Raw genomic sequence first — 25,597 nt, forward strand, 5'->3', positions numbered from 1 at the left:
GTGAGAGAGGCAAAGAGAGAGAGAAACAGAGAGAGAGAGAGAGAGCCGGTACAGGCTAGGGACTGGGATGTCAGTAGTGTTTCAGAGCTAGCCCAGTTCAGCAGCAGTTTGTTAGCTTAGCTAGCGTAGCCTGCGTTAGCGCTATGACCCAGAGCCGCTAGCAGCCCGCTGCAGGACTGACACCGAGCCGGCACGGGGGGGGCCTGCGGGCAGGGAGGACACAGCCCAGGGGAGCAGAGGAGAGGAGAGGGGGAGCGGAGGAGTGTAGCCATGACGGAGCGCTGCAGCCTCTGGAGCGCCCTGTCAGCCGCAGCATGCTGCTTCTACAGAGGATCCTTCATGCAGGTGCAGGTGAGGGTGTGTGTGGTGCGCGGGGGAGAGAGAGAGAGAGTGCGCGCGAGTGTGTGTGTGTGTGCCCATATGTACCAGAGTTAGAGGAATTTTTACTCACAAGACATACAGACATGTATGTGTTTGTGTATGAAAGCGAGAGAGTTAGTGTGTGGGACATGAGGTGTTTGTTTGTTTAATGAGGAATATTTGGGGCTTTAGTGAGTACATATGGGAGTTTGTTACTGATCCTATCCCTGTCTGTGTGTGTGTGGTAGACAGAGAGGGAGAGAAAGAGGGAGAGTCAGGGGTGTGTACCAGCCAGAGAGGCAGTGATATCATTGAGAGGGTATCAGTTGTTCTGTGGTCTAAATCCGGACGGTGAGAAACCAGAGCATAGCTGATTCCTGAGAGATGACCTAGGGCTGTGTGTGTGAGTGTGTGTGTGTCGTAGCACATTATGGCCTGACTTTCGGTTGTAACATTATAGCAGAGTGGGAGAATAACAGCAGGAATTAAATCAACGGTTCCAGGCATCATGTTTGACACAAAATACACAGACAAAACACACGCACACTTTTACACAAACTCGCAATTCCCTGCTAGTTTCTGAGTTGTGCGTTGCAGCAAGGCGAAGGTGAGTGTGTGGGTCCAGTGTTTACATCAGTTGCTGTCAGAGCCAGGACAGCCAGAGGCAGACAGCTACAGCAACTCTGTTCAACACAGAGTCCTGCAGTAATATAGGATTACTAGTGTGTGTGTCTGCTGTGTGTGTGTGTGTGTCTGCTGTGTGTGTGTGTCTGCTGTGTGTGTGTGTGTCTGCTGTGTGTGTGTGTGTGTGTGTGTCTGCTGTGTGTGTGTGTGTCTGCTGTGTGTGTGGGTGTCAACCCCAGTTCCCAGCCAGTCTAACTGGGCCATTGTAACAGGGATTGAACCTCAAATCCCCCATCTGCCCCCAGCCTCTCGCTGCTCATTGTTTTTGCGAACCTTAATCCCCCTTTTCTGTGTCTGGCAGTTATTCAGCCAGTCAGCCAGCTTGCAAGCAGTCAGTCATCCAGCCAACCAGCCAGCCAGCCAGCCAACCAGTCACTCACTCACTCAGTCATCCAGCCAACCAGTCAGCCTCCCAGTCAGCTAGATCCAGTGAGACAACCATCCAGCCAGCTTGTCATCTTTGCCAGTCTGGATCCTCAATGCTGAGGGGTATCATGCCACCCCCTCCCATCAGGCCCCACCCCCTCTTACTATAATGCCTCCTCCACCACCCCCCCCCCCCCCAGCTTCCCTTCATATCACCCCCCCTTCATCACCCATAGGATTAGAGATCACAGCTTCATCAGATCAAGGCTATTTAGTTGGCACAGATTCTCCTTCAAAGGAGAGTTCTCAGTTGGCCCGCGTGTTTCAGGAGAACCCTGTAAGAATAAATTGTCAGGTCACACGGGACCATTGCTATTTATATAACTGCATAATTGGGGGAAAAAGATCCAAAATGACCCCCACCTCCACCCAAACAAAAAAGGCTCGACTTTTTCTAGGCTTTAGCTCGGTGGGCAAACACAGCGGACCTGGATTTGAACTCTAACTGTCACAGCAGCTCAGCTGCTGGGCATGATACTGTTGTGTAGTTCATGTCTGTGCTCCCCCTCCTCCCCACCCCGATCCCCTCTGACTGAGCCCCCAGAGAGAGATACTGCTTTATCTGGCACACTGCCGGCCTGCGCTACACACACACGTGTGCGTGTGTGGGGTGTTGTGGCCCGATTGGCGTTGTTAAGTATTCAAACACGCTGGATGTAATCCTCTCGACTCTTCGGTATCTCCCCATCCCCACCCCAAACCCCCTCCATCCCGCTCTCCACCTACCATCGTGCTCCTTCATCCCCCCCCCCCCCACTCCAGTACCCCCCCCCCCCCCACTCCACCCCCCCTTCACTCTCTTACCCTTTCACCCCATCTCTGAAGCGTTCCACAGTCAAATAAATCCTCTTTGGAGTGTTGCCCCCCCAACCCAGGGGCTGCGAGGGGGAGGGGGGGGGGCTGTGAGGGGGGGGGCTGCGAGGGGAGGGGGGGGCTGTGAGGGGGGGGGGGCTGCGAGGGGGGGGGGGCTGCGAGGGGGGGGGGGGGCTGCGAGGGGGGGGGCTGCGAGGGGGGGGTCTGAGCTAAACTGCTGTTTAACAGGGAGAGGAAAACAGACTCTCACAGAGAGATCTGCTCATTAAAAAGGGATGTTTTGAAACAGTCTAGCTCCTAACCATCCGCCATGCTCTGTCTCTCTCTCTTTTTCTCTCCAGCCAGACTCCTTCACCCCCCTTCCTCCTCTCTTTCCCTCCCCCTCTCTCTGGGATGAAGTAGAGAAGGGGTTCATTAGGGTGATGGTGATTTGCATTTACTTTCTGTAGGCTTGTCATCCTTGGTATTCAACTTTCTTTGGCTGGTAAATGAATTCGTGAAAATAGTTGTATCACGTTGTAAAGGAGAGAGAACACTCCAAATAATTTAACAGTTTACTCTTTTGGCGTTGCATGGGTGGGACCTTAATGATGGTGGTTAGAGTGCAGCAGCAGACAGAGGGAGGGAGGGAGGATCAGCGGCTCGTGTGAAGAGCCTGTTCTGAAGAGCCGACCATGTAGGTGCAGGTTGATCTCTCTTTCCTCACTGCTTGTTTTTTCTCCCAATAATCACTTTCTTTCTACTTCGGGGGTGTCTTCTTTCTCTCTCCTTTCTCTCTCCTTCTTTCTCTCTCCTTTCTCTCTCCTTCTTTCTCTCTCCTTTCTCTCTACTTCTTTCTCTCTCCTCTATGTCTCCTTCTTTCTCTCTCCTCTATGTCTCCTTCTTTCTCTGTCCTCTATGTCTCCTTCTTTCTCTGTCCATTATGTCTCCTTCTTTCTCTCTCCTTTCTCTCTCCTTTTGCTGCCTTTCCTACCTTTTGATTGAGGTAGCCAGTGATAAAAGCTCTATAGAACACTAAAGCCCAGTCAGCTCTACTTTTGTCAGGGAGGTGATGATTATGTTGAAGGACCACCATGACCTGAATTCATTTATTACTGTTATTCGGGAGTCTTACACCTGATGGACCGGTCCACCTGGGCAGTTTCAATAGGGGGTTTTTAAAATGGGGGGCTAGAATGTTCCATCTTTGAGAATTTGGGGGAACACAGGAGAGGAGAGAAATGAGCTGTCAGTATGGAGGAGGAAAATATTGAGAGATGCTCTCTGTACAGAGAGAGGGAGATGGGAAGAGAAAGAGATAGAGAGAGAGGGGAGAAATATGTGTGTGGAGAGAGAGTGAGAGGGATGGGTAGAGGGAACAGGATAATAAAGGAGCTGTGTTGGACTGGACTGACAGTGAGAGCTGCAGAAGTGTGAATGTGTTGACATATAGACCCACCTCAGACTGTGTGTGTGTGTGTGTGCGTGTGTGCGCTTGTGTGTGTGCACTTGTGTGCGTGTGCCTGCATGTGTGTATGTGCGGACTCGGGGAGCACTCTTTGAAGCACGCCTCCTTATCTCTCTGACCTCCCCCCCCCCTTACACCACCACTACCAATAAACCCAACCTTTCAACCCCACACATACTCTACAGCCCCATCCCCCCACCAAACTCAACCTTTCAACCCCCATCACGTTCTCCAACCCTGACACCCCCCATATTCCAAAAACCTCCCCTAAACTCCCAACCCCCCCCCCCCCCACCGCCACCTGTGTAGATGCCTTCAGGAGGTCAAGAGGGACACATGCTGCAGTTTGGTGATAAGAGCAGAGTTAAAGGATAGGCAGACCACCTTCGGTTAAGTAAATCATTCAGTCGAACATGTGCTGGTGCAACAGTATCTGGCTCTTCAGGCAAGAGGAGACACATGGAACACGTTTATCTGGATTATCTGGATAAGGTTCACGGTTCTTGTAACTAGGTACCAACGCAACACCCTCGGTCCTCCATCACTTCCTGCCTGGGCTTAGGCGGTTCTGCGCTCCTGCGGTTCTTTAACTAAGACCGTGTTTGAGTTACGGGCTGCCAGAACCCTAGTGGAATTCTAAATGCATCATTTTATTTTATGAAAGGACCCAAGCCAGTAAAAGTGCCAGTCAGTGATTTTGTAGAGAGGGACTGAGAATACCAGCACAGCAACAGACAAAGACTTTGATCAGCAGGGAGATACAAGCAGGCGTCTAGATGGCATCTCAAGTAGAAAAAATAAAATAACAACCATTTTCTGTAAAAGACCATATTTCATTTTCATAACAGATAAGCCAAGCCTGGCATCATCTGTAGACAAGATTAACATTTTTTTAATAAAATGATTTATGATAACGATGTGTAATCATTTAAAGTACAGTTCTGCGGAATTTGGAAATTAAACATTAAATTACACTCTCCTTCAAATTTGATTATGTAGATAATTGAATTAAACACATGAGGATGTCAGGATTAAACTGTTTAGATTGTAGATATGGGGATCCTGATGAGTTGCTGCAGGATGGAAAGAGAGACAGGAGCGGAGCGGAGACTAGAGGAGAGGAGAGAGACAGCGTTAAACAGAAACGCTTACAGTCAGCTAAACTGTGTGTCTCTGACAGACAAACAAGCAAGCAGGCAGCCGGCAGTTAGTAAAAGCCACACCCATTTCCGCAAGTAATAGAACACTCAAGGTGTCTCCGACAAATCAGGTCTTTGCTATTTGTGACTTCTCCAGTTTCAGGGCATATTGCGAGGGCGAGGTGAGGTTGGAGATAAAGAGTGGAGGGAGAGAGATTGATAGAAGCGATAGATGGAGAGAGATGGATGGAAGGGGCGATCGTTCCAGGACATCTCCAGTTTGTGTAGCTCTCGCTCCTTTGGGCATAGAGACTAGCAACAACAGCAAAACAATGACATCATACGCTGAGTGGAGAGAGAGGGGGATGGGAGAGGAGGAGAGATGGAGGGAGGGAGGGAGGGAGGGAGGGAGGGAGGGAGGGAGGGAGGGAGGGAGGGAGGGAGGGAGGGAGGGAGGGAGGGAGGGAGAAGTGTGAGGGTGACTCCACAGCAGGGTATCGCAGGCTCATTTCCCATGAGCACCTCACGGAAGAACACGTCTGGTGGAGGGCAAGTTCTTCCTCCGGGACTGTTTTGCACACACACACACACGTTCACACATATACATACACATATTTGGGCACACACACACGTGTGCATGGCCACACACATCTGCTCCCGAACGTGCGTGTGTTGTGTGTATGTGTACACACAACTCTTTGATGAATGTGCAAGGGCATGGAGGTGCTGAAGGTGTATTTGCGTGCGTGCGGTGTGTGTTTAGAAGGAGGGGGTCCCTCCCGTTCCCTCCGCTGACGGAGAGAGCCCCAGCCAGCAGGATGAGCTCCATCTGCTCGTCACCATGGCAACGGCCCAGCGCACACACACACAACACCCACCTCTCATAACCCAACCCCCCATCAGCCTGAGTGTTGCGAGGGTGTGCTTGTGTGTGTGGATGTCCATTAGGAGAGCAGGTATACTCTTCCCTTCTCCTCCCCTCACTGATGTGGACAGCACTAACAGTCTTGTGTGTCTGTGACAGACCCCTGGCTGTCAATCAAAGTTGAGTCCATCCCTGCCCAGCCCTTATTCCAAAACCCCAGCTGGGTTCTCTACTGCTCTCTCTCTCTCTCTCTCTCTCTCTCTCTCTCTCTCTCTCTCTCTCTCTCTCTCTCTCTCTCTCTCTCTCTCTCTCTCTCTCTCTCTCTCTCTCTCTCTCTTTTTGTCTCTGTCTCTCTCCCTTTCTCCCTCCCTCCCACCCTTCTCCTCTGTTCTGCTCATCCCTGCATGAATGAAAGTGATACCTCAGCCCTCTGCTGCTGTCTTTCTCCTGTAGCCAATCACATGCTGTGCCTGGCAGCCTCCAGGAAATGGTGACATCATCACTAGCCAATGGCATCACTACTCTGTGGCTAGCTGCTGCAGCAGTTAGGATGGAGGGATGTATAGCAAGAGAGAGAGAGAACGAGGAGAACGAGAGAGAGAGAGAGAGAGAGAGAGAGGGGGGGGGGGGGGTGGGGGGGGGGATGGGAGGTAGTAAATTCTCCTGACAGTGCATACTGAAGATAGAGCCACAACTTGAAAAAAGCTGTTAGCTTCTGAAATTTCTGTCTTATCACAGTCAGAGCAAGCCTGGCAGGAGTGTGTGTGTCTGTGTGTGCGCGCTTGCTCACATGTGTGTGACTGTGTGTTTGACTACGCAAATAGTAATCTTTCACAGTGACCAGTTGACCTTATTGTTGTGTGTGTGTGGCTGTCTGTCTGTATAGGATCAAAAGCCCTGACAGGAATCCTGATTTACATGCGTCTCCTGTCCACGTATCACATCAAACGGCTTCATCGCCATATCATTAGAATTGGCCAGGTCAGGAGAGGACTCTGGAAGAGAGCTACTGTTTCTCCCCCCCTCTCTCTCTCTCTTTCTCTCTCTCTCGCTCCGCTCCTCTCTCTCTCACTCTCTCTCTCTCTCTCTCTCTCTCTCTGTCTCTCTCTCTCTCTCCTCTCTCTCTGTTCTCTGTCTCTGTCTCTCTCTCTCTCTGTCTCTGCTATTCTCTTTAATTCCTCCCTTTCGCCAATCTCTCCCACCCTCTGCTCATCTCCTCTCATTCTCATCTTCATTGACCTGTTTATGTGTGTTCTGGTTTGTCAGACCAGTGTTTAGGTCAGCAGCCTATGGAGAGTTAGAGGAGTCATACAGAGTCAGATAGGGAGTGACTGAATCACTCCTAAAGACAGTCAGGCATGAATTGCAGAGTCAGATGATGGGTCGAATCTGAGTCAAATCTGCTAGATACTGAACATCTGAAATATATGATTAATAAGTAAATATGAACTTCTGAGTGTTTCTCCGAGCACGCCTGTCCTCATCACAGTTCTATTGGATTTCAGAGTCTCCATGATTCCAGCCGCTACGTGTTGTAGGGAACACAATTAATCCTCCGCTGAAGTTATTGATTAATCGATAGGATGAGTCCTCTGTATGCTCACACACAACCTCATGCACACACACACACACACAGTGGGAAACACATTCAATGGCTTCCTGCTGTCTTTAGCTTCCTGTTTGTCGGCAGCCCCTGGCAGTGAGAGCAGGCAGAGATGCATCGTGGGGCTTGCGGTTTATCTGACCGTGTAAAAGCCTCTGTAATAAGGTAAAAAAAACCTGCTCTGTCTCATGTTCGCACCTTGGCACTTGTCACCGTGGAAACAGATAGGCCCGTCAGCAGGCGTTGTGGTTGGCTTGCCCCGGGAGCAGAAGCAGGTTAGTATTGATGAGCCCCCAAGTCCCACAATCCATCAGGGCCTTGACCCTTGACCCCTCACAGCCCCACAATCGGCCAATAATAGTTGTGGAGGAGGGCAGAGGGAGGTGCTCTCTCCATATATAAACAAAAAATATCTTTCTGTCTTTCTCACTCTCTCTTACTTTCACTCTCTCTAGCTCGCTCTCCTCTCTCAATCCTCTCAATATCTCAGCCTCTATCTCCGTCTCTCTCTTTTCCCCCTCTCTCTCCCCTTCTCCCGGCAGCGCAGAGATCACAGTGTTTCTGCTGTACCTGTCAGTGTGACGGCTCGACCAGCCTCACACACACACACGAACGCAAACAAGTGCGGACAGACAGTGCACGAGCTGACAGGCAGAAGGATCAACAGAGAAGGAGGAGGGAGGACGGATGGGAGGAACAGAAAGAGAAAGGAGAGTGCGTTAGGGAAAGACAGATGGAAGGAGACGGAGGGCTGGAGGGAGAGCGATAGACCTCACACTCTAATGCAGCGAGGCAGAGGCAGGGGGAAAGGGCAGAGAGAGATGGATGGAGGCTGGATGACATGGTTTAAACAACAGAGACAGATGCAGGGGATCTCTCTCTTTTTATCTCCCTGACTGTCTCCATCCCTTCATCCCAGCCATTACAGACAGACAGACAGAAAGGAAGATAGGCACATAGATCACTGCTTGCTCCCTTTAGACAGAAGAAAATATGGTATGGATATTGATCATTTACTCTTTCACACACACACACACACATACACATACACACATCCCCCAGCTGATGTTAAATCGATACCATGGGGAAGTGACTGCTCACAACCAGCCATGTTACACCCCTCAGTTCACCCCACTGCACACACACACACACACACACACACACACACACCCGTGCAGTCTGCATGCCTCCCCTGGGTCTCCACCAGCTGGGCAAAGAGGGGGTAACCACGGCAACGGCATCCCCAGATGTGGTCGTGCTGAGTGGACTGAGAAGCGGGAGGTGAGAAAACAGAGGAGGAGGGGAGGAAGGGGAAGAGGGTGGGGGGGGGGGGGGGAAGAGAGGAGGAGACGAAGCATGTGATGTAAAAGAGGAAAGGCTGGGAACTGCATGGCTGGTGGCTGATGTGTATTTGTGTGTGTGGGTGTGTGTGTGTGTGTGTGTGGGTGGGTGTGTGTGTGTGTGTGCGTGTCTTGATGGGTGTGCATGAGCCCTGCCTCTTGGCTACAATTCAGCAGTCCTCTTTTAATCAGAGTTCAGTCTACTACCCCCTCCACCCACCCACCACCACCCCGCCTCTCCCCTGCCGGGGTCCTGGCTGAGACCCAGCTGCCCCCTCCGGCTGGCCCTGACCCTCCCCCTTGGGGAGAGGGATGTGGGCCGTGCGGGTGGGGCGGGGGGGGGGGGGGGGGGGGGGAGGGAGGGGCAGCTGGGTGATCCTTGACAGGAGCAGCTTTGTGATGATGACTTTATCTACATGCTAAACAAGACAAGGGTGCAACATCAGGGTCAGAGAGGCGCTGGCACGGGCGCACGCACACACACGCATGCACACACACGTACACTTACACACATGCACACACACACATGCACACACACACACAGTCCAGATGACCTAGCTCCTATAGATCCGTTTAGGACTGCTCAGAAAGCTGCGCGTGTCTATTACACTTTATTCTCAGCGGGTTGTTCCTCAATGTGTGTGTGGTGTGTGTTGCATGTGTGTTGTTGCATGTGTATTGCATGTGTGTGTGTGTGTATTGCATGTGTGTGTGTGTGTGTGGGGGGGGGGGGGTGTGTGTATAAGTGTAAGTGTTCCTCCCCAGTGAACACACTGCTTCACCCTACAGCCTGTTTAGCAGTGAAAACAGAGGTTGGGAGTCTGGGGAGAGAGACAGAATGCTGGGAGATATACAGTAGTTAACAGTCAGGAACCATTAGAGCACTGGGCATCTCCACCCCCCGACTGTTTGTGTGTGTCGGTGGGGGGGGGGGGGGGGGGGGGGGGGAGCGGAGTTTGGCAGGCAGGCAGCTTTGCCACAAAGAGATGCACGTTAGGATGAACTGCAGAACAAGGCTGGTTTTGAAATGAAAGTAAGTGTGAGAGAGAGAGAGAGAGAGTCTGAAGAAAGTGAAGGATAGGGAGAGCGAAGGAGAGAAAGTGAGGGGGAGGGATATGGGGCGTTGCACAGCCCGGTGGGAGGCCAGGACTGTATCACATCCTGTCAGCCAGCTGTCACTTAGGGAGGGGGGTACAGCACAAGAGTGACACCACTCTTTTTCTGGAGGGGGTGTGTGTATGTGTGTGTGGGCGCGCGCGTGTGTGTGTGTCTGTGTGTGAGAGAGAGAGAGAGAGAGAGAGAGAGAGAGAGAGAGAGAGAGAGAGAGAGAGAGAGAGAGAGAGAGAGAGAGAGAGAGAGAGAGAGAGAGAGAAAGAGAGAGAGAGAGAGATAACTGCTGGCACTGAGCTCCCTTGCAGTATGCCTTCCGTGTGTGTGTGTGTGTGCATCAGTACCAGTCTGATACGATGAATACAGACAGATCTTCATCCTTAATGACAGTAGAAGGTCATTGTTATCAGTCTTGGACTGTGTGTGTGTGTGTGTGTGTGTGTTATTAGATAAACAGCAGGTAAGCCTTCTGAATCATATGTACAGTCTGGCCATGACTATAGGAGCGGCCCTGTCTGAGACCACAGAGGAGTCGTGCTGTACGGACCCCATGTATGAGGAGGGGGGTCAATTGGGGATTGATGATGCAGTGTGAGAGAGAGAGAGAGAGAGAGAGAGAGAGAGAGAGAGAGAGAGAGAGAAGGGGGGATGGAGAGAAAGACAGAAAGATTATGATCAGAGATGGAGGGATCTTTGGGTGTTTCATCTGTAATCCAGGGCTCCAGCCCCCCCAGAGCCCCCCAGATGGAGAGACAGAGAAAAGGAGAAAGGGTGTGTGTGTTTGTGTTTGTGTGTGTGCGTAGGGGGGGGGGGGTATGCTACTAGCTCTGGTCTGCGGTGGATGGGGGTGGGGGGTCCCCCTTACTTCAGACTGCTGCCATAGCAACGGGGGCAGGGTCTAGCTGAGAGTTCATTCCACTTCTGCTGGAGTGGAATGAACTCTAGCCCTCCTTCATTAGAGAGGGTCTGAGCTCTCATCCTCCTCTCCTCCTCCTCTGTTCCCCCTCTCCTCCTCTTTCTCTCCTCCTCTCCTCCTCCTCTCCTCCTCCTTCTCTTCTCCTCTGTTCCCCCTCTGTTCCCCCTCTCCTCCTCCTTCTCTCCTCCTCTCCTCCTCTCCTCCTCCTCCTCTCCTCATCCTCTGTTCCCCCTCTGTTCCCCCTCTCCTCCTCCTTCTCGCCTCCTCTCCTCCTCCTCCTCTCCTCCTCTGTTCCCCCTCTGTTCCCCCTCTCCTCCTCCTTCTCTCCTCCTCCTCCTCCTCTCCTCCTCTGTTCCCCCTCTCCTCCTCCTCCTCTCCTCCTCTGTTCCCCCTCTCCTCCTCCTTCTCTCCTCCTCCTTCTCTCCTCCTCTCCTCTGCTTTTTTCCCTGTTTGTCTCTTTGTTTTGGGATGTAAACATTTGGGCTGTATGCTAATGAGGGTGACTTTGACTGATGGGTAGTTTCACCTCTTGCTGGGTGGAGGGGGCAGGGGTGTCATTAGCCGGTGTGCTGTGATTGGTTGGCAGAGGAGTAAGGGAACGGGAAAGTGTGGGCAAGTAAATGATGAATCAGTATTCATGACAGTTTGAAGGGGTGCACACACACACAGACACACACGTACTGCAACCCCTTAAATTCACTCCCATATTCTCCCCTGTATTCTCTATATCCCCCTAATCCAGGCTTGCATCCTGGATGTTGTATTTGTATGTGGTGTGTGTGTGTGTGTGCATACGTGCTAATGTAGCTGTGCTGTGTGCTGTGTTAGTATGTCAGAAAGCCATTGAAGATTAATAACTCTCTGGCTCAACATTGAGATTAATGACTGTCTGAGTATAATATCTGATTTACATGAATCAGAGTGCAGCGGCTGAGAATATTGTGTGTGTGTGTGGCCTGCCTGCCTGTCTGCCTTCTTCTAGCCTGCTGTGTGTGTGTGTGTGTGTGTGTGTGTGTGTGTGTGTGTGTGTGTGTGTGTGTGTGTGTGTGTGAATGTAGCCTGCCTGCCTGCTGTGTGTGTGTGTTTTAGTCAGGAATGCTGGACTGTACATTGCAGGGTGGTTGGCCACTTCCCACACCCAGACTAGCACACACACAATAAGGTGTTCCCATGGTAACGAGCGAGCAGTACAGGGGGCATGTGAATGGCATAGTCTGTCCTTCTGTTGTACACCTCTGCTATCCTTTGCTTTTTTCCCTCCGTCTCTCTGTCTCTCTTTCTCTCTCTTCCCCTCTCTCTTTCTCTTTCGCTCCCTCCCTACTTTTCTCTCCCTTTCTTTTTCCTTCTTTCCTCACATCTTCCTATCGTCAGACTCTCTTTATCCTCCTCCCTCTCTCTCTGCTCTTTATACTCCTCCCTCTCTCTCTGCTCTTTATACTCCTCCCTCTCTCTCTGCTCTTTATACTCCTCTCCCTCTCTCTCTCTCTTGCATCACCAATCCACGTCAAGATCACCTTCAGCAACTTTACCCCACCTCTAACTCAGAGAGTCGAGTGTAAGCCCATATCACAAATAACAATCCCATCTTCTCACTGTTTTTTAAACCACACGCACACACTCACACGCACAAACACGCACACACAGGAATATTGGACTCAATTACAGGATCAACCATCATATCACACCCGTGACTCTCCTGGGTTTCCGAGGAGACGAGGAAAAGCAATATCTTTCACACTTGACCCTGCTGGTCTTTTACTGGACCCATTCTGTCCCCCTCACACACACACACACACACACACACACCCCTCATGTGTGTGTCGTCAAATATACTTTGAGAGGAAACTGCTGTTTTCATCTCTTCTCCTCCTCCATCCCTCCATCCCCTGAGGAGGAGGAGGAGGAGGAGAGGAGGAGGAGAGGAGGGGGGCCTTAATCAATTTAGTGGATGAAATGAAAGGAGAGAGGCGTGCGTATTGTGACCTGGGGCGATGGCATTGATTGTCTGCCTCTTGCCTCTCTCTCTCTCTCTCTCTCTCTCGCTGTCGCTCTCTCACACTTAGACACACACATTCACTATCTCTCTCTCTGTCTCTCTTTCACACACACATGCACGCACACATACACAGTAAACACCAGCTATAAAACATTCCATTGTGAAACTGTTCCAAGCTGCATCAGCTGTTTTAAACATACCTCATTTGAGCTCCTATCTGCCTCACGCACGCACACACACACACACACACGCACGCACACGCACACACACACACTCACACAGATTGATGCTGTATGTGGAGTAGGTTAGGTCATGAACATCCAATATAACACAGAATGGAGACTACGTAAACTCTGAAAAGAACTTTAAGCACTTATCCCAATAAGATGTTGCACAACAAGACTTTCCCTCAGAAAATCAGGTCAGACTTGGATTTCACACATTGTGTGCGAGTGTGTGTATGTGTGTGTGTGTGTGCATCTCTGTGTGATTAGTTCCTCAGCTAGCCTGCAGTGTTGTCGTCTGTCTAACAGGTGTGTCGTTGTGTTCCTCCCGTTGTGTGTGTGTGCATGTGTGTGTGTGCATGTATGCGTGTGTGTGTGCGTGTGTCAGTTCTCCAAGGAGAAGTACCTGCTGGAGTCTCCTCCTGAGAAGCTGCGTAAGGAGCTGGAGGAGGAGCTGAAGCTCAGCCCCTCTGACATCAGGAGCCACGGCTGGTACCATGGACACCTCCCCCCAGAGGTACACACACACACCTCCCCCCAGAGGTACACACACACACCTCCCCCCAGAGGTACACACACACACACACACACCTCCCCCCAGAGGTACACACACACACACCTCCCCCCAGAGGTACACACACACACACACACACACCTCCCCCCAGAGGTACACACACACACCTCCCCCCAGAGGTACACACACACACCTCCCCCCAGAGGTACACACACACACACCTCCCCACAGAGGTACACACACACACCTCCCCCCAGAGGTACACACACACACCTCCCCCCAGAGGTACACACACACACCTCCCCCCAGAGGTACACACACACACCTCCCCCCAGAGGTACACACACACACACACACCTCCCCCCAGAGGTACACACACACACACACACACACCTCCCCCCAGAGGTACACACACACACACACACCTCCCCCCAGAGGTACACACACACACCTCCCCCCAGAGGTACACACACACACCTCCCCCCAGAGGTACACACACACACACACACCTCCCCCCAGAGGTACACACACACACACACACCTCCCCCCAGAGGTACACACACACACACACACCTCCCCCCAGAGGTACACACACACACACACACCTCCCCCCAGAGGTACACACACACACACCTCCCCCCAGAGGTACACACACACACACACACACACCTCCCCACAGAGGTACACACACACACACCTCCCCACAGAGGTACACACACACACACACACACACACACACACACACACACACACACACCTCCCCCCAGAGGTACACACACACACACACACCTCCCCCCAGAGGTACACACACACACACACACACACACCTCCCCCCAGAGGTACACACACACACACCTCCCCCCAGAGGTACACACACACACACCTCCCCCCAGAGGTACACACACACACACACACACACACCTCCCCCCAGAGGTACACACACACACACCTCCCCCCAGAGGTACACACACACACACCTCCCCCCAGAGGTACACACACACACACACACACCTCCCCCCAGAGGTACACACACACACACCTCCCCCCAGAGGTACACACACACACACACCTCCCCCCAGAGGTACACACACACACCTCCCCCAGAGGTAAACCTCCCGAGAGTTACATACACACACACACACACATACCCCGAGAGGTACTTGGAGAAATACACACACACTCACTCACATGCTTGAGAGGTACACACACATGCACACCACATACCCGGATACGTATACATATACAATCCACAAAACGTGTACGCAAACAACATTCATACACACTCATGCGTACACACTCACAGACACACACAAACACGCACATGCACACACTATTGCACACATAAAGACATGCAGTAGTAGAAGAAAGCGGATAGACTCTCCTTATTGTATTAAACACACACAAACAGTTGCTGTGGCATCGTAGTACTCCATTAAGTTTCATATTTACATTTATTAAGCTCTATTCCTGTCAGAGAAGCGTTTTATTTTCATTCTCACTGGCTGTCATTGTCATTAAGTCCCTCCCACACACTCATAATGAATCTGCTGCATCCACAAACACAGCATGAAACTGAAAACCTGTTCTCAACACACACAGAGCCTGAGGAACAGCTGTGTGTGTCTGTGTGTGTGTGTGTGTGTGTGTGTGTCTGTGTGTGTGTGGTTACGTTCACAGCTGGTCACACTCCCACTCCATCACATTCTACCCACACACACTAACACACACACTAACACACACATGCACATACTTCAAGGTTCCACGGTCTTGACACGCCCCTCTCCATCTCTGGTTCCGGCCACCTGCCGGCCTTCAGCTCAGCTATACATTAGCATAATGTATTCATACATTCATAAGATATTCATTTATTCAGGCAGAGGTGTAAATAGGGGGAAGCCCTGGGCCTCTTTGTAAAAAGAATACTGTGTCACCATGGCGATGGGCTCCCACGCAGCCATCCCTGTCTGCGCACGCTGATCTACTCTGAGCACACAGTGCCCCCTTCTGGCTAGGAGAGGTTATTACAACATTATCACTATATATTTAGTCATAGTGACGTTAGTGTACCTTTCTCTACATAACTGCGGCCTTTGCATACACATTTTATCCAGCACCTTTTCCAGCAAAATTACAGATGATTTTCTTTCAGCTTGATAGCTTTTTCACCTAGTAAATAACATCCCTCTGAAACGACAGTTTTCCAGCACTAGAATGACTTACCTACTTCCTGCCCACTTCTTGTTTACGTTGTTGTCGCTTCCTGTCTGTGGCCAGGTGTCAGAGACATTGGTGGTGCGAAGCGGAGACTTCCTGGTCCGTGATTCGCTTGTGAACGTGGGAGACTACGTCCTGACGTGTCGATGGGAACACGAGACTCTGCACTTCAAGATCACCAAGGTAGGGGTGGCTCAGCAAGGTCAAGGCCTCACCGCAGGACTGGGTTTGATTCCAGCCCAGGTCATTCCCGGAAGGTCCTCCCCTATCTTTCCCTTACCGTCTCTATCCCAATAAAACTAATGTCCTGAAAATATGTCTTCATAAAAAGGAAAAAATATCACAAGGTTGGATGGGGGGAGGGAAGAATGAATGGATGGATGGATGGAGGAAGGGAGGGAGGGAGGAATGAAAGGAGAGCCAAAGGGATGGATGGATGAATATTTCTCTGACAGATCTCTCTTGCCCTCCCAAGGTTCTGGTCAAGTCCAGTGAGACCAAGGTCCAGTATCTGTTGGAGCGGGACAGCTTTGACTCCATACCAGAGCTGGTCCGGTTCTACATAGGCAACCGCCGGCCTGTGTCCCAGACTAGCCCCGCCCAGATCTTCTGTCCAATCAGCCGCACGCTTCCCCTGCGCTACCTGGAGGCCACCTTCGCACTGGCCAATAGCAGGCATGGGCCCGTTCACTCGCCATCCAGTCCGAGGGGAGCGTACATTAAAAGACGGAGTGTAACCATGACGGACGGGCTGACCACAGAGAAGATGATTCCACACAGGTGAGAGAGAGGAAGAGAGAGGGTGGAAGGGAGAGAGAGAGAGTGCTGGTGTGTGTGTGTGTGTTTGATTATGACAGAATCTGTTGTTGTCTCATTCATCCTTCCCATTGTGTGGTCAGTGACTTGGAGTCTACCAGCCCAGTGGAACCTCCAGAACCTAACCCAGAACCGGAGCCTGTGGCAGGCTGCAGGTGGTGTGTGTGTGTGTGTGTGAGCCCTGTGGAATCAGAACACCTGTGTTGTGAGAGCACCTCCCCCTCACCTCCTCCACCTCCTCCTCCCCCACCCCCTCCTCCTCCCTCTCTAGGTCCAGTCTCAGTAGTGCACTCCTCACCACAACCTGCCTCTTGTTTACTCCAACCACTGTAGAACACCTCGTCCACTACCTCTTTGCCCTAATAATCACCCTTGTTCACTACCTCTCCACCCTGAGGTCCACTCTTCGCTCCTGGATCAAGGACGAAGGCCCTGAACGCCCCAGAGGAAGCATGTCTCCTGTGCTTTCCAGTAGGAACAACATTTAACCCGCTGTGTGTGTTTGTGTGCGTTGCAGCCCTTCAACCATCCACCACCACAAGGATGCTATGAGGAACTGTGCCATGAGCCTGGACCAGATTCAGGAATACCGCTGTGCCCTGTCTCCTATAGGAGACGCCCCCCTCTCCCCCGCTTACAGCCACAGTGAGTCACGCACATGCACACACATGCACACACATGCACACACATAAGCACACATAAGCACACACGCCCATAGATCTAACCTCCTCCTCCCTCCCCAGTCACCAGACACAGGAGCCAGTCAGGTGGGCGTGTCTTGGCAGTGGTTCCTCCCTCCCCCATCCTCCGGCGCTCCAGCGACCCCCAGCTAAGCCCCTCCTCCAACAACAACCTGCCCTGCCTCTCTGACCTGCCCCCCTCCACCTCCAGCTCCGCCCACTCCACCCCCGCCCACGCTCGCCCCCACCACCATGCCCACCAATCGGAAGCCTGCGACAAGAGTGGCAGTTACTGCGACCTCCGGCCTAGCCCCGCCCCCGCGGTGGTGCCAAGCCCGCCGGCCAAGAGCTACGTGGAGCGCCTCAGGGTGGAGGAGGGGCGTGGCCAGGGCCAGGCGGGGGAGGAGGAGGGCGGGGTGGGGGGATTCAGCACCCCCCAGATGGAGATGGCGTCATGGTTCCGTCCGGGCCAGTACCAGTCTGCCATGATGCCTCTGGAGAACAAGCCGCTGGAGATGGGTGTCCTGAAGAGGGTGAAGGAGCTGCTAGCTGAGGTGGATGCCAGGACCACGGCCAAGCACATCACCATGGCTGACTGCACGGTAGAAACACACACACACACACTTGTCATACACGCACATGTCTTAAAAACACACTCAGATTCTGGCTCACACACACAAATGTGCGCGCACACACACACGTCACACACACTCCTCTCACACCCTTTCCCCTGGTTGTTTTGTGCTGGGCAGGTGGCTAGGATACTTGGCGTTACCAAGGAGATGCAGAAGATTATGGGAGTGGGGTCGGGACTGGAGCTCCTGACACTGCCACACGGACATCAGCTGAGACTGGACCTGCTGGAGAGGTACACACACACACCGGGCTAATATACACACACACACACACCGGGCTAATATACACACACACACACACACAGGGGGCTAATATACACACACACACACACACACACACACAGGGGGCTAATATACACACACACACACACACAGGGGGCTAATATACACACACACACACACACAGGGGGCTAATATACACACACACACACACACACACACAGGGGGCTAATATACACACACACACACACACCGGGCTAATATACACACACACACACACACACACACAGGGGGCTAATATACACACACACACACACACTGGGCTAATATATACACACACACACCGGGCCAATACACACACAGTTACATCAGCTGAGACTAGACCTGCTGTAGAGGTACACACACACACACACAGAGAGAGTAACATCGGCTGAGATTGGACCTCCTTCTGCAGACACACACACAGACTCACCACCTTATCTTGTGTGTGGTCCAGGTTCTACACCATGTCCATCATGACAGCAGTGGACCTGCTGGGCTGCACTGGCAGCACTGAGGAGAGGGCTGCTCTGCTCCACAAGATCATCCAGCTGGCCGCCGAGCTGAAGAGCAGCCTGGGGAACATGTTCGGCTTTGCGGCTGTGATGAGAGCCCTGGAGCTGCCTCAGGTAGGACGCACACACACACACACACACACACACACTGGCTCAAATGCACACACACCGGCAGGAATACACGCGCACACACAAATATGCTCACATGAATTGTGCATCTGAACACTGGCTACAGCACGCATAAACTGTCTGGAACTCACACTGGTGGGACACACACACATATACTGTTTGTACATAGCACAGTCAAATGCACCCATAAACCTATACCATCGATACAGACTTATACAATGACACCATTCAGAATACTGACTTGTACATGTTGTTCTCACTGCCCTTCCCTCCCCCTCCTTGCCTCCGTTCCTCTGGTCCTCTGGTCCTCTGGTCCTCCTCCCTCCTCCCCCTCTGTCCGTCTCTCCCCAAGATCTCTCGTCTGGAGCAGACCTGGATGACGTTGCGTCAGAGACACACAGAGGGCGCCATCCTCTATGAGAAGAAACTCAAGCCCTTCATGAAGAACATGAATGATGGCAAAGGTATACATTTGTCTGTGTTTTTGTGCAACTGTGTAACTGTGTAACCCCATACATTATGTGTGTGTGTGTGTGTGTCTAACCCTGCCATGTGGGTGTATTTAACGCTGTCATATCTGGATGTGTGTGTTCCAGAGAGCCCAGCCCTGAACAGCACCTCCTTCCCCCACGTGGTGCCCCTGCTGTCCCTGCTGGAGAGGGGCGTGGCCACGCAGGGCGAGGGCCTGGAGCCCTGGGAGAGTGTGGAGGCGGGCGTGGACGTGGTCATGTGTCACCTGGAAGCGGCTCGCACCATCGCACACCACGGGGGGATCTACCGGTCCAACGCTGAGGCCAAGCTTCAGGGTGAGGAGAGGGGGCAGAGGAGAGGGGGCAGGGTGAGGAGAGGGGGCAGAGGAGAGGAGGGCAGAGGAGAGGAGGGTAGGGTGGAGGAGAGGGGGCAGAGGAGAGGAGGGCAGGGTGAGGAAAGGGGGCAGAGGAGAGGAGGGCAGGGTGAGGAGAGGGGGCAGAGGAGAGGGGGCAGAGGAGAGGAGGGCAGGGTGAGGAGAGGGGGCAGAGGAGAGGAGGGCAGGGTGAGGAGAGGAGAGGGGGCAGAGGAGAGGAGGGCAGGGTGAGGAGAGGGGGCAGAGGAGAGGAGGGCAGGGTGAGGAGAGGGGGATGGATGGGGCAGGGTGGGGTGGGGGAGAGGAGGGAGGAGAGGTGGGAGTGGCTTCCCTCAGTGTTAGCTAGTCTCCTAGTCTCCTCTCTGGGACAGGTGTGGCATGCTGGCTCTGTTGTCTCGGGGTGCATGAGTCCATCGGGACGTCTGCCAGACATTGATTTGAGGTTACGATCTCTGTGTGCACGCGTGTGTCCATGGTCTCAACACGTTTACACTGATCATTAATACCTTCCTGGTGTATTGATCCCAGGGTCCCTAGCGATGGACACTGTATTGAACAGTGTCAATAGTGATCTGAACAGAACAATGTAATCGCTTATGTCTTAAATTGACCCTGCTGCTCTCCTTCTCTTCCCCTCTCTTCTTTCTCTTCCCATGGCCAATTAAGACAAAAGGAACTACAACTCCCTTGTCTTATTGGACCATTAAAATTATAGCAAACCTCATTCGGTGACCTCCTGGTCTTCTCTTTCGTTTCCGATAGGCTTCCAGGAGCGGGGCGAGGTGCTGGAGATCTTCCAGACAGAGTTCCAGATGCGTCTCCTGTGGGGCAGCCGGGGCTCCGAGGGCAGCCAGGCCGAACGCTACGACAAGTTCGACAAAGTTCTCACCGCCCTCTCTCACAAGTTGGAGCCCCCCGTACGCCACAGCGAACTATAGCACCTCACCACAACCCCACCCCCATGCAGCACAGCACTCACAGTTGGTACGGGCCACCTTGGTGTTATTGCTATGGGTCTGGAAGAGTCCAGAGGGATTGCAGGAGGGGAGCGGGAGGTGGAGGAGGCAGCTAACAGGACTGAGAGAGGACTGGAATGGACGTTACACTGTATATTCCTAAACAGGCACCAAGCAAACATTCATAGTCCCCCTACACAGAGAAATGGACATTCCAGTTTGGAGCGATGTAATTCCTGTTGGGACCATGTTGCCACGGTGACATTTTTGAGCCTCTTGTGTTGCCGTAGGATTCAGGTTTTAGCCGCTGTGAATGTGTTTGGGTCTGAGATGTTCTAGAACATTCTAATGACTGTGTGTGTGTGTGCGTATGGGTGTGTGTGTTAGACTGTATGTGTGTGTGTGTACGATTGTGTGGATATATGCTCATTGTGAACAGACAGTGTTGAAACAATGCCAAGCAATCCAAAACACCTTTTGCATATTCATCTTATGGACCTCATGAGTTGATTTCATCAAATATCTTTTTGCTGAAGACGCTTTCAAGAAACGTTCCAGATAAAATATTCATTAACATGAGGGTTTATAAGTTAGCAATAGTGTAAATAGACACTTACTCAGTTTTGAAGGATGAACATTGTTGATTATTCATGAAATGTGTTTCATAAACATGGGTCAAATACCACAAAGTACATTTGGTGCATTTGATCAGGCTACACAGTAAAATGAGTCGAAAAGGGCCAACTCTGTAGATAAAACAAGCTCACCCTCTCCTTGTGTAAGACCCTGGTCTGCTGTCTTACACTGTGTGACCAGAGAGGCAGCGTCATGGTTGCCAGGTTTGTTGCCAGGTGTGAGGGAGTGTGAGAGTGTGAAGGGTCCTCAGTGTCACGCTGTACCCAGGCCCCGCCCTCACGCTCAGATCTATGCAATCACTTAGACCAATCAATGAAGGGCTGGGACCCAGAGCAGAACGCACATGCGTGCACACACACACTCTCAGACACACAAACACACATACACACTCCTCTGTAAGAAAATGGGAATATGTTAGATCCTTCCTTCCTTCCTTGACATTATCATTGATTTAGCCTAATTGGATTGGTCTTAGCAAGTTCATCAAGAGATCCATCCTGCCAGCCAATCCATATTGTCATCAATGGAGGAGAGAAGGAAAGATGTTCAGGAGTATTTTAACTGGAGGAGGAAGGAAGTCACACTCATAGGTTCAGATCCAGGATCAGATAGACTTCCCTGAATCCTGGTGTTCACTATTAGTGTGGAAAGCAGATTATCAAGGAGCCTGATGGAGAATCTCAGTGTGGGGAATTCATTAATTCTTTGGTCCAGTAGGGGGCTCAGGTCAGCCAGCAGAAAACAAAATAATCGATGAATCTTGAACTAAACTGAATCTTTGAACAATTCCTGGATTGTGAACTAAAGCTCTTAGGAGTGTTTGCAGTCGAAGAAGGAGCCTGCTTGTGTGGGAAGTGCCGGGATGAACTACTGTTCTGTGAGATATACTGTTTCTGGTCCCTGCTGTACAGATGCAATGTTCCCTAATGTAAATATATTCATTCTGGATTGGAAACTGAAGGGAGAAAATGACGTCAAACAGATTTGTGAACCCCTTGTTTTTCTATGTACTGTAAATACTGATTCATTTGTTTTACAAATAAAATAAAGCCTGTGCCAATAGATTTGCCATTTTGTTTGTGTTTTGGGAGGAAATCATCATATTTTGGTAAAGGGTTGGAGAAATTCCTTAGAAATGCATCATAACGTTTTCATGTCATTTGCCTGCTGTTTATAAACTTGTCCACTAGATGGCAGCCCTTCCTCAATAATACAAAACGTGATTCTGGGTGATTCCTCCTGTCAAGGCAACACGGCCACATCCCCCCCAACCAGTCCACACACACCAGTATGCACAAATTTCAATTTAATTATTACTTATGATTTTGTTTTAGAGAGTATAATTTGCTTAATGTCATAACTTCAGAGATGTGTTGCCTAACTGTTTTTAACTGTGTTGGTATCTGTGTGTGTATATGTGTTTGTGTGTGTCTGTGTGTTTTCAAGCATGTGCGCGCGTTTGCATGTGTGCCTGTGTGTTTTCATTTGTGGGAGTGTTTGCGTGTGGGCTTTTCCATGCGTGTGCATGACTTTGCGTGTGTGTGTGTGTTGTTGTGTGCGTGGACATCTGTGGTCGCTGGTGAAAGACAGGGACACTGACGCTGCATCACACATCACATGGTTCTATAGGGTCCGAACGGGGGGGGGGGAGTTGGAAGGGGAGGGGAGGAGAGAGGAGAGAGAGGAGGAAGAGGGGAGGAGGACAGGGGAGTTGATGGGGCCGACGGGGATGATGAGGGGGCGGGACAGAGCCGTGAGGGGGCCGAGGGCGGGCGGGCGAGGGACTGCACGTCGGCGTGAGTCTGATGGCGTCGGCTGTCTGGCTGCGTATGTGAGGTGCTGTGGGTGTGTGTTTGTGGGAGTGGGTCTCCATGTCTGAAAGTGTGTGTGTTTGAGTGAGTCAGCAGCCGCAGGAAGTGCAGCAGTCCCCAGACCAGCAGGGCAGCAGTTCCGGCGCTATGCAGCCCTACTCTGTGTGTGTGTGTGTGAGTGTGTGTGTGTGTGTGTGGGTGCGTGTGTGTGTGTGTGTGTGTGGGTGCGTGCGTGTGTGTGCGTGCGTGTGTGCGCCTGTGTGTGTTGTGTCAGCATGTGTGTTAGCCAGCGTGTCACTCAGAGCAGGGCTCTCTCCTCTCCACTGGCCCATCACCAGGGAGCTCCACCTGGGGACCAGGTTAGTGTGTTTGTGTCTTTCTCTTCTGTATACTTGTAACCAGAAAGCAGTCACTGAGCTGGCCCCCACCCCCACCAGCAACACAATGGTACGAGCAGGCGATTCGTCAGTGTGCTCTGGAAGGCAGATGGACTGTCTCACTAACTTAATTTGGGGGGTGGAAGGGCTCAGAACAAACAAGTTCATGGCATATAATTGAATCAAAGTGTTTGATGCTGTAGTTACTAAATTGGTATGATATGCAACAATATGGTGCAATATACTCAAACAGAATGGGGTCCAACTGAACAGATATGGAATTGAACAGGATAGAACAATGTAGAATTGAAGGACATTTTATAAAATGTCTTTGGATTTAAATAAATCGTATATCTTCAAGTGTTCCAACAGAGATGCGTTCTCAATTCTCTCAACAGACATCTCCTGCCCCCACCCTCACACACAAAAACACACCCACACCCCACACACACTCACTCACACAGGCAGGCGTTACATCGGCGTAACATGCCATTGAGAGCCAAGGATGTGTGTATTATAAGTGGATTCTCTCTGCTATCATGTAACATGTTAATCACATGTCTTTATGTGTCTCACAGACAGGCCACGCTCCCCTGTCCCTCCCCTCCCGCTCTTCTCCCCCCCCCCCCCCCATGCCTTCTCCTCACACCTCGCCATCACCACGCCTTGTGCTCCTAATCTGTTCTGGCTCTCCACTGCAGGCCCATTGTGTGGCCCATTGTCAGCTGGTCCTGTGGGACTCCGCCCAGACCCGCGGCCCTGTGAGCAGATCTGAAGGTACTGACGTCTGAATGGGATCATCAGCCGCAGAGATGAACCAGAACCAGATGAGGTGCACTTGATTTACGGCCACCCATCACAGTAACACCGGTGTAGCAGTCCTAAAAAGTGACGACTCGGATGTAGATTAAACTCATGTTTGGTTGGATTCCTGCTTGGGACACTGGTTGGTGCTCCCAAGCCTTTCTGTGTTGAGTTTGCATGTTCTCTCTGTGCTCACATGCTTTTCCTCTGGTCATAACCCCAATGCTAAACATATTGCTCTCCTGCCTATGTTGCTGGCCAGAACATGGGGTAAGCACTTAAACCTAGCACTTCCCTCAGAGGGAGGAGAACAAGATGGGAGAAAAGCAGAGATATCATTTTATTGGTGGACTCTCAAGCATGTGTGTGTGCATGTGTGTGTTGGTGTAGACGCTCCCAGCGTGCGTGTGTGCGTGTGTCACATTGTGAGATAAATAAAGGTTTCTTCTTCTTCTACAGGGTATATACTATATTTCTAGGGCCAATGTTAAATGTGATGTGCCTCTACATTTACGTTTAGCAGACTTTCTTATCCAGAGCGACTTACAGTAAGTACAGGGACATTCCCCCGAGGCAAGTAGGGTGAAGTGCCTTACCCAAGGACACAACGTCATTTGGCACAGCCGGGAATCGAACTGGCAACCTTCTGATTACTAGCCCGATTCCCTCATCGCTCAGCCACCTGACTCCTCTAATTTGATATATAAAATATATTTGCTAAGATTGCTGGTTGCTGTTAAACGTGACAGTCAGCAGGGCCAGGCCGGTCCACAGTGATGGTTGGGTGACAAGTATTTGTAATGAACTTGTCTTTGAGTGCTTGGGTTCGTCATCTGCCAGCTGGCACTGCCTTGTGGTTCCATTATCAGCAGGTCAGTCATCCTTCCATGATGGTGCACTTGGTTTTAGGTCATTATTAATCTCCCCAATAAGTTTATTTTGAAGATATTTTTACACAGTGAGAAAAACGTGGATGCACACAGACGTACAGTAATATCTGTTTCTCAGGAATGGCTCTAACCTAATGGTCTGGCCTCTAGTGACGTTTACACTCTTTGACCTGCCACAATCCACCTGGTGTTCCCTCACTTCCCCCTGGTCTCCTCACCCGGTCCCTCACCCGGTCCCTCACCTCGACTTCACCCAATTCCACCCCCCCTCCCCCTCCCTCACCCCCAACCCCACCCATCCCTCAGTCCCTCCGTGAGTCGCTCCACCCCTGGACTGCTCATTACCACATGAATGGGAGGCAGGGAAGGGCCAGCGAAGCCTCACACACACCAACAGAAGGCAGGGAATTTGCAATTCAATCCCCACCCCCCGAATCGAGACAGGCCTGTCACCAATATGACAGAGGACAGGGAAGGGGGGATTTGTTAGACACACACACACACACACACACAAGCAGACGCAACCTAAAATCAAGTACGCTCGGGAACACACACACCATCCACAACCAGGCATATTTTACATCCCAAAATCCAA

The 25,597-nt window shown here is 51.5% G+C and overlaps 1 protein-coding gene across 1 annotated transcript; it reads left to right on the forward strand.

Annotated features, from left to right (window-relative positions):
- The first annotated feature begins 270 nt into the window (after positions 1 to 270).
- sh2d3ca (SH2 domain containing 3Ca) lies at positions 271 to 22,174 on the forward strand. The gene is made up of 11 exons (XM_067250013.1): positions 271 to 351; positions 13,312 to 13,440; positions 15,712 to 15,834; positions 16,127 to 16,431; positions 16,985 to 17,112; positions 17,211 to 17,749; positions 17,900 to 18,015; positions 18,498 to 18,669; positions 19,037 to 19,148; positions 19,281 to 19,490; positions 20,291 to 22,174. The coding sequence occupies exons 1-11, from the start codon at positions 271 to 273 to the stop codon at positions 20,464 to 20,466; spliced, it is 2,091 nt and encodes a 696-aa protein (XP_067106114.1). The 3' UTR covers positions 20,467 to 22,174.
- Positions 22,175 to 25,597: the final 3,423 nt, after the last annotated feature.

The sequence above is a fragment of the Osmerus mordax genome, chromosome 14, assembly GCF_038355195.1.
Source record: "Osmerus mordax isolate fOsmMor3 chromosome 14, fOsmMor3.pri, whole genome shotgun sequence".
Taxonomy (NCBI): Eukaryota; Metazoa; Chordata; class Actinopteri; order Osmeriformes; family Osmeridae; genus Osmerus; species Osmerus mordax.